General features: G+C 42.6%; 1 protein-coding gene across 1 annotated transcript in view; it reads left to right on the plus strand.

Annotated features, from left to right (window-relative positions):
• Positions 1–932: 932 nt before the first annotated feature.
• The window catches only part of LOC114246094 (aminoacylase-1), a 16009-nt gene continuing 7221 nt past the window's right edge, over positions 933–9720 (plus strand). Inside the window, 4 exon segments of the mRNA XM_089731799.1 lie at positions 933–1105; positions 4033–4192; positions 7156–7325; positions 9633–9716. Of these exon segments, the coding sequence (XP_089587925.1) occupies positions 4105–4192; positions 7156–7325; positions 9633–9716 (342 nt within the window). The 5' untranslated portion in view covers positions 933–1105; positions 4033–4104.

Raw genomic sequence — 9720 nt, forward strand, 5'->3', positions numbered from 1 at the left:
TTGAATCCGTTAGATTACAAGATATGGCAGCACTTGGAGGAAAAGGCGTGCTCAAAGCCTCATCCCAATTTGGAGTCACTCAAGACATCCTTGATTAAGGCAGCCGCCGATATTGACATGGACCTCGTTCGTGCTGCGATAGACGACTGGCCGCGCAGATTGAAGGCCTGTATTCAAAATCACGGAGGTCATTTTGAATAAACTTTAGTGTCATAAGAATCTATGTTTTGTTAAGTTCATTTTGGTATATGAATGGTTACTTCGAGGACTTTCCTCTCCCACCTAGGCGTCACTGGCTCGACAGATGCGACCGGCCCATTGCCACTTCAGCCTGCTAACTTTGAGAGCTATGTCGTCGACTTGGGTTCGCCGTCGAATTTCTTCGTTCCGGATTTTGTCACTTAGAGAAATACCGAGCATAGCTCTCTCCATCGCCCGCTGTCCGACTCTTAACTTATGGGCCAGCCCTGCCGTCAGTGTCCAGGTTTCCGTGCCGTAGGTCATCGCAGGGAGAACGCACTGGTTATAGGCTTTTGTCTTCAGGCATTGAGGAATTTGCGAGGTGAGGATTTCACGAAATTTCCCAAATGCCGATGGTTCATTAACTGTGTAGAATCTGTGAAAGTGCACATTATTGTGGGAAAATGAAACAAAGCCGCTGGACGTAGCTTCTCGGGATCCTCCAAAAAGTCCACTGAAAAAGTTTCAGTAAATGACCACCATTTTACTCAGATTATATTTCATCACATATCATCTCATTTGTAAATTTAATTCTTTTTATTTATGTTATGTCGCGATTAGTTTCCTTCGTTTTTATTATTTTATTAAATAATTATAACGGCGAATTATAAAAATCTTATTACTTGACGCAGGCTAATGCACAAACCGTGCTGGAGCCAAAAAATAAAGGAGAAGAAGAAATGTCAATTGTCATTGACTACCCGCAATTTTTTAGAAAGTCAGCAATCTTTTTTATTTTATTTATAAATAAACAATTTTAACTGATTTTTACAATAGTAGAAAAGTAGCCTTTTAAATTAAACTGTACTGTATACCTCGTGAAACAAATCTTTTCGTGTTACGACGCTTCTGCTTAGAACATGAGGTACGAAACTAACACAACTTAAAAAAGTTGGAATTTAAAAGATATTTGTAAGGTACAGTTTTGTGTTTAATCTCAGAAAATTATCATAATGGTACTACCTACATAGGTGTAATTGTAATAACTACAATATCAATTATGGTTGGCTATGTACTGATTAAATATTTAAAGTTATTGATTACAATAGTTTAATTAAGGATTCTTATGAATTTTATTTTAGCAATAACTATCCTCACTTATTTTGAATTTCATTCTATTTTAGCTAGAGTTAGTGGTTTTTCTATGCACCATTATATTCTGAACTGGAAATAAACTACTACTAGACAGATTAAACGAAAAGGAAACCATCCCACATTGAATTAGATGCTTTCGAAAAGTTTTAGATTTTATAGATCAATCAAATATATCAGAGATTGTATGGTATTATGCACATGTAAATTGTACTATTGGAGGTACATGACGAAAATTTGGACATTACGAACAAAACATTTGTGTAACATTATTCAGTGAATTCTGCTTGCTCCTTCAACTTGCAAGTGACCCTCACAATAATTGCATTTGTCACTGTAAAGCATCTCACGAACACCAGTTTGCATCGACAAGTTAGGCCCTGATTGAAAAACAAGGATTTGTTGCTGTCCTTTCTGTATAAGGTAGAGTAAAATTGTGCTCTGTAGATCCTTGGGGCAACCTTAAAAGTGAGCACTCAATCGTTATAAATTTTTTGTTACTTTGCATCTCAGAATACAATCAACATATAAGGACTGTGAACAAGACATGATTTCTTTACTATGTCAACAACATTATAATCACCAAATGCATAAGATCGCATAGCCCACAAGTCCAGGGCAGAAGAACCTTAAGTTTATGTCTCTAACATAGACAACAACTGATGGAGTTCACTTAACCTCGTAAAGTAACTGGGATTAATTGAGCTTGGCTTAGTCTGATTTTGCTGATAAAAGTCTATATGGGGAATATGTGGGAAACATGTGAAAATAAAACTAAAGTTGATGAGAGATGTTCTGCAATTGCAGACTCAGATATCCAATTGAAGTATGGACGATTAAAATCATTACGTAAATTCTAAATAATTAACCTTACAGTAGAAGTAATAACAAAAGCATAGAAAGAAAGATCTGACAGTTGAAATGGTTTAGTTCCTATGCTTAGGTTCCAAAGAATTACAAACACATTTTTTTTTTATTGCTTAGATGAGTGGACGAGCTCACCACCGACAGCCCATCTGGTGTTAAGTGGTTACTGGAGCCCATTCGTAGGTAGCGATGCACTGGCGTTCGAATCCCGCAGGCGGGTACCAATTTTTCTAATGAAATACATACTTAACAAATGTTCATGATTGACTTCCACGGTCAAGGAATAACACCGTGTAATAAAAATCAAACGCGCAAAATTATAATTTGTGTAATCACTGGTGGTAAGACCTCTTGTGAGTCCGCACGCGTAGGTACCACCACCCCGCCTATTTCTGCCGTGAAGCAGTAATGCGTTTCGGGTTGAAGGGTGGGGTAGCCGTTGTAACTATACTGAGACCTTAGAACTTACATCTCAAGGTGGGTGGCGCATTTACGTTGTAGATGTCTATGGGCTCCAGTAACCACTTATCACCAGGTGGGCTGTGAGCTCGTTCCCCATCTAAGCAATAAATAAATAAAATGATTTCTCAAAATAATAAAAAATAAAGTCGCTCTCCGCTTCTATGCTAGCTTTTTTATGCCACGTGACCTCTTTTAACTCACTAATACATATAGCGTGTACGGCGTGGCCATTGGCGAGGACATATTTCATTAGAAAAATTGGTACACGCCTGAGATTCGAACACCGGTGCATCGGTCAACACGAATGCACCGGACGTCTTATCCTTTAGGTCACGACGACTTTAGGGTCAACAGTTTTGCGGATGTCATAAAACACAATATAAATGATTTTAAATTGTGTATTATTATTGTTCATGAAGAGCACTTGTAATGCGTGGGTAATGTTAACAAGCTTTTATTAGCTGGGATTATTTGTGTGTATGTTTGTATACGTCATATAGAATATAATATTATATGTATATAGAGAATGATGGATTTCTTCGGATACGTTTTGCGTCGAGATGGCCAGTCCATAGAACGCCTCGTTGTACAGGGAAAGGTTGATGGTACAAGACCGCGGGGGTGGTCACCAATGCGGGGGATCGACCAAATTAAAGCTAGATTGAGCAGGGTAGATGGCGGGACATCGTGAGACGCACCAAGTCTGCCCCCTCCAATACTACATGACGATCACGATCTGACTCTGTCAAGAGTGACACGATTGAGAAGAAGAAGACGTTTAAATAACGTAATCTTTGAAGGTCATCTTGACCGACATCAAAACGTCTGATTAACTTGAAAATATGCTCACACATCAAGGAAGGACACCCATCATAATGATTTTCTAACTTCGCTCTAATATCCGGATTAGTTTAAATAGTATTAAAAAATAAGTTTATTTAATTGCTACCCAAGCGTGTTCTATACTATAAGTTATATTATAAACTAGCGACCCGTCCTCGCTTCGCTTCGGAAACATTAAATTTTATTATTGATAGGCGCGTCCCGCCATGTTGCGCGCGGTACGACAATAACTGAGGGTGACGCCGCGGGGCGAAGCTAGTCTAAAAAAAGTAGCCTAAGTTACTCCTTATATCATCAGCTACCTATTAGTGAAAGTCTCATCAAAATCGGTCCAGCCGTTCCAGAGATTAGCCGGAACAAACAGATAGACAGACAGACAGAAAGACAGACAAAAATTGTAAAAAATGTTATTTTGGTGTATGTACCGTATATATATTTATATGCATGTAGTAAAAAGCGCTTATTTCAATATTACAAACAGACACTCTAATTTTATTTATATGTATAGATTGTATAATTCGTTATCAGACAGGCCACTTGATATTCGATGAAAGCGTTGAAGGCGTTCATTCCACATCAAACTCTCGGTAGCAGCGCACGATGGCATCGACTTACCAAAATAATTCGTCTATCGCTAATTTCGTCGAGTACTTGAAAATACCCAGTGTCCAACCGAACATTGATTACAGTAAGTTTCCTTACAGAATTCATTATTAAATTTAAAATATTTTTAGTAAATGTTTAAATAATTGGTATTCTAAAATGTTCTAACATACGATTCGAACTCAAATAAATATTCATGATCCGCCGTCAATTTTTAATTGAAGCGTTCAATGTTTTTGTGTTTATAAGAAGCATTTACCTCTGTTAAAGTTTGTACAAAATCGTTTTTTCTTTGAAATATAGTCTATTGTCGTATACAATTCGTTTTCGCGTAGATATCTAAATAAGATAATGTTTATATGAATTTAGATAGCATAATTTGTTTAGGAACGCGTATTTGCTTAGTTAAAAAAATGCAGTTTTAAACTAGCGTAAAAATTTGTAGTTATAGGAAGCATTGTTTCAGCGCTGGTAGTCTCACACAATATTTATCGTTGTAATAGTACTTAGTCGAATAATTGGGGAAAGTAAAATAGGAAAATTAGTTATGGTTCTACTACTATGTATTTACGAATTGGTTCCAATAAGCTGGGGTAACTCGTGGAGATATGAGATCGTGATTTCGGCTTTTTTTTTCCGGCCGGGGGCCGAACCTCCTACGAGGTCCCCGCGCCTAGGGGGTGCACGGGGTATGTTGACGATCTGCAGGTGTTGGAAGCAGACTGTGGAGCCATGGAATTTTAGGGCCCTACCGCATTAAACGACTCCCCTGCACTCTTACACCCGACCTCCGATTTTCGTCAGAGGTCAGAACCCGGTCAGAGTAGGGGGGTTCCCGCGGTCAACACTACAACCAGACACGCGGTGCCACCCCGAGGACGCCCGACCGACGGGTCGTTGGGCGATAGTCGACGACCAACGACGCCGGTCTTCGCGGTACGGCGGCCGTACCAGGCCGGCCGGGTGATGCCGCTGGTGTTCCGGGATACTCCGCTGGGCTAGAACCAGTCTGTCGGGTCGGAACGCGATACACCGCCGACCGGGTTGCTCTTCGACAGTATGTTCGGCGACGACAGCGACGACGACACGCGGACCACATCGCGGGCCGCAGCCGCCTACGCGTCGTCCCATCCTCCTGGTGCCAGCGCGCTAGAGTGACGATAGCGTGCGGCGCAGCCTCAACCCCCTTAGGTCGCCCCGTGACCATCACCCGGAAGAGACTGCCTCCTCGTAGAGGCTGGAGCTGGACAAACGCCCTCCTCCGATCCCCGGCTCGGCGGCGGCGGCACGGCGGTCAGAGGGAAGAAGAGCTCTCCCTCTCCCGTTCCGCCGCCTCCTTTTGCGAGATGGTGGACACGCAGAAGTCGAGCATCGCCTGCTAGGACCCGTCGCTGCCGAGTATTGTATCACGACGTTCGGAAGCGACAAGTCCGGTCCTATTTTTGCAACGAGGACGCGGCGCTGCTCCGCGAAAGCGGGGCAGTACGCGAGCGTGTGCTCCACCGTGTCCTTGTTGCAGCCACTGCAGTGGTGGCACTTCGGCGTCGGCTCCCTCCGGGCGACGAGATGCAGGGAGCGACCGACACAGCATTTCCCGTGAGCACCTGCGTCGCTCAGAAGATGAGACGTCCTCGGTCGCGATTCACCCAGTCTGAGAGGACCGGGTGGAGATCGCATCGCCACGCGTAATTCGCTACGAGCGCCTCCGCTTAGGTCCAAAGGAGGCGTCCCGGCGAGCACGCAGGTCGCCTCGAACGAGACGGTGCGGTATTCGCGAACCGCCCTGACCGCAATCGCGCGCTGCGGACGTCGCAACGTTCGACGTTGTCGCGGGTCAGGGTGTGTCACCACACGGGAGCCCCTTACAGTGCCATCGACCCCCGTGTAGTGAACCTCGGTCAACTCAACCTGACTATAGAAGTTGGATGGAATCCAAGATTCCAATGTAATTGAGACTTCGACCCCAGTCTCAAGGCGGGTGGCGGCATTCACGTTGTAACGCGTAAAGGTTCCGGTAACCACTTAACATTAGGTAGGCCGTGAGCTTATTCATCGACACGCATAGTTCATCTCTCAAACGAAACGAACTAAATTGTGTTAATAGATAATGTGCAGTTAAGTTGCGAAGCGTTATCCCTCGTCTGCGGATCCAAGCGTTTGTCATGTGTGATCAGGATACATTCATTAATACGGAGGGTTCTCAATTGGAGACCGTGGTACTACTATGTGAAATAGGTCCATTGCTGGTACAAACAATTTGGCGTAATGGGCTAACATTATAATGCTCTAAAACTAGTGTATTATTGTTTGTTGTTTTTGTTTTAAATGCCTTAATAGGCAGACGATACGGCCCACCTAACAGTAAGCGATTATCGATCGTCAAGGAACAGGCATGTCCGGAGCACAGCGTAGCCCATTGTCTACCCCCAATTTTTTCGTATATCTGGATCAGGCGTACTTATTCTTTCTTTACACATACATGTTTTCGGTACCGTATTTGCTGATTGCGATTCATTGCTTTGGGCCGTCGAATGCGGAACGTTTAAGATTTTGTCAACAGCGATGTGTACCACGCATGTTTCATTTTGATCCTGAATGTCCAGTTTTCATGACAAGTATCTGGAGTTATATGGCCACCGGAGCCTTTAGACGTGGCGTCGTCAATGCCGTCTTGATACGTCAGATCGAAGTCTCAATTTTACGGAATTCGTTGAGTTATGAATGGTGGTACTAACCCATATAGGTCAACTTTATCCTACCTTCTAAGAGCAGATGATAGTGATTTCGTATCTCATGACGGATTATTTTTTGAGTAATTTTCGGCATCGATATAGGAGGCTATGTTTCTGGTATTGCTAACGCCCATGAGCCAGGGTAACCCCTCGCCATCAAGTAGGCCGTGTTGGCGTGTAGGCGTTATTTGCTCATAAGGGCAATATTAGAAAAGTTATCACACTAATTTATGTCAATAAATCTGGTGGTTGAATTGAATATAAAGCATTTAAAAAATACCACAAGGATTCTTTTGAAAACTCATCATTATTACAGGTGATTGCGTTAAATTCTTAACGAGACAAGCGAACGAAATTGGTTTAGCCGTAAAAATATACGAGGTCGTGCCGACGAAACCGATCGTCGTTTTGACATGGACCGGAAAAGAACCAAATCTGCCGGCAATATTATTGAATTCGCATATGGATGTTGTGCCGGTTTTCGAAGTGAGTATTGGTAGTTTTTTTTGTGTTTTTTAGCGCACATTGGCTAAAGATTATTGCGATTATTACGCTAATATTTTAAATGCATGGAAACAATAAGACGACATACCTATCAAATCCGAAGTTGAGCTTCATTTGTGGCAGTATACATGTCCGCACGGGTAGTTACCACCAGCCCGCGTATTTCTGAAATGAATCAGTAATGCGTTTCGGTTCGAAGAGTGGGGTAGCCGTTGTAACTATGCTGATACCTTAGAACTTATATCTCAAGGTGGGTGGCGCATTTACGTGGTAAATGTCTATGGGCTCAAGTAACCACTTAACACCAGGTGGGCTGTGAGCTCGTCCACCCATCTAAGCAATAAAAAGAAACACGATGCAAATTGCGATCGTCTCGCGCCATCAAGCTTATTTATGCAGTGAAGCAATCAAGCATTCGGATTTGAAGGAACAAACTTTTAGAAGATTTCGACCTCAAGCTTCAAGTTGGGATTCGTGTCTATGAGCTCCAGTAGCGATTTAAGATCAGACGGGTTGTGAAACTCGTTGCCCTCACTTCTTCAACCCATGTCCACCCAATGCTGAGTGTAGGTCTATTCGAATGCATCCCATTCTCTTCGGTCTCTTGCCTTTCGTATCCAGTCCTCACCAGCTACTACCCAACCCCATTGACCAGGTCATCGGTCCACCTCGTTGGCTGTCTTCAGACATTACGACCTTGGCCTATCTACACTATAAAATGCCATACAAAATATAACATAGGTACACATATATGACATTCCGACCAGAAATTATTTTTATTGCTTGAGATAGCCTGTTATCGTCTAAAAGATATGGTAAAGAGCCAAAGTCGAGAATACAATGTGATATTGCAGTTTGTTTTATTTGTACCGATAAACTTGTCTTATTTACTATTCACTGTACTATTTAAACAGTTGCGATGGTATATTGTACAAGGAACATTATAAAATATTTAAATTTCAAAGTCTTGTCCTTTAACGACATAATTTAATTAGTTATAATGTAATAGGCGAAAAATACTTTAATATTTTATTTCAAGACAAGACATTATAGACAAGTCAAAGAAAAACAAGGTATGCTCGTAGTTAGTAAAAATATAGTTTCAGTGGCTCCACCCGCTTTGTGCGGGGAGGAACCTAGGCGTGGGGCGGCTTGGTAGGTCGCGTTCCCACGACCGCTCCGGGGGAACGTGTAGCGCGGCGCTATCAATCGGGCTTTTGGCCCGTCGACCGAGGGAACCGGCGGTCATGTTGCTGGCGGCCGCCGGTCCGGCGTCTGGGGGACGGCGGGATGGATGTAATATGCTCTGCGTAAACCCTGTCCCGCCGTCTCAATAGCTCCGACTGGGTTCCCGCCCGGTCCATGGTAGGGCGCCGGCTGTGAGCGGCAGGAGTTTTTACTGAGGTTCGAATCCCACATACCCCACCTACCGTGCGGGTGGGAATCCGGCGATTTTCTCCTGTGGAAAAAATAAATAAATAAACGGTTAAAGGGAAAATCTTGGACTAAGCGCGCTATATATAAGACCAACGTTTTGTTGTTGTTTGAAATTATCATAGTCTAAATGCGAGATTCTCTTCATAATGTCGTTAGCGTGATTCAGCTTATTGAAGAATTTCTTCTATTTATTGGTCGTTTTTCGACACGTGAACAAACATTTTGTACGATAGTAATCGCAGTCTGATTCAAATTCGTTTGTTTAGAGCATGGGGATGTACTATATTGGTCTAAACAGACTTACCTATAAGTATATTATACTATATGAGGTGTGAAAGGCTATTTGGTTTAAGGTTATTGGTGCTAGGACCTCGTGTGAGTCCGCACGGGTAGGTACCACCGCCCTGCCTATTTCTCCCGTGAAGCAGAAATGCGTTTCGGTTTGAAGGGTGGGGGGCAGCCGTTGTAACTATACTAAGACCTTAGAACTTATATCTCAAGCTGTGTGGCGCATTTACGTTGTAGATGTCTATGGGCTCCACTTAACACTTAACACCAGGTGGGCTGTGAGCTCGTCCACACATCTAAGCAATAAAAAAGAAAAGAAAAAAGCGCCATTTCGCTTAATACACGACATTTATATTTCTAATTAAAGGTCCGTTTCATTTGGTATTAGCATAAACAGATCGATGATTTTAATTAAACTTCATTTATGTTTACCCCATTCGCGTAGCTGAAGAAGTTGTGATATTTTTTTCCAAAATTTAAACTTTAAATGGCTCTCCTGAAAATTTGCAAAAATGTCGCTTAAACCAAATAGCCTTAAAAGAAAACAATGTCATTGAATTCCAGAACAGTTGGACATATCCACCGTTTAGCGGACACATAGACAACGATGGAAAGATTTTCGCAAGGGGCTCCCAAGACATGAAATGCGTTG

This window comes from Bombyx mandarina, chromosome 12 (genome assembly GCF_030267445.1).
Source record: "Bombyx mandarina strain Sakado chromosome 12, ASM3026744v2".
Lineage (NCBI taxonomy): Eukaryota > Metazoa > Arthropoda > Insecta > Lepidoptera > Bombycidae > Bombyx > Bombyx mandarina.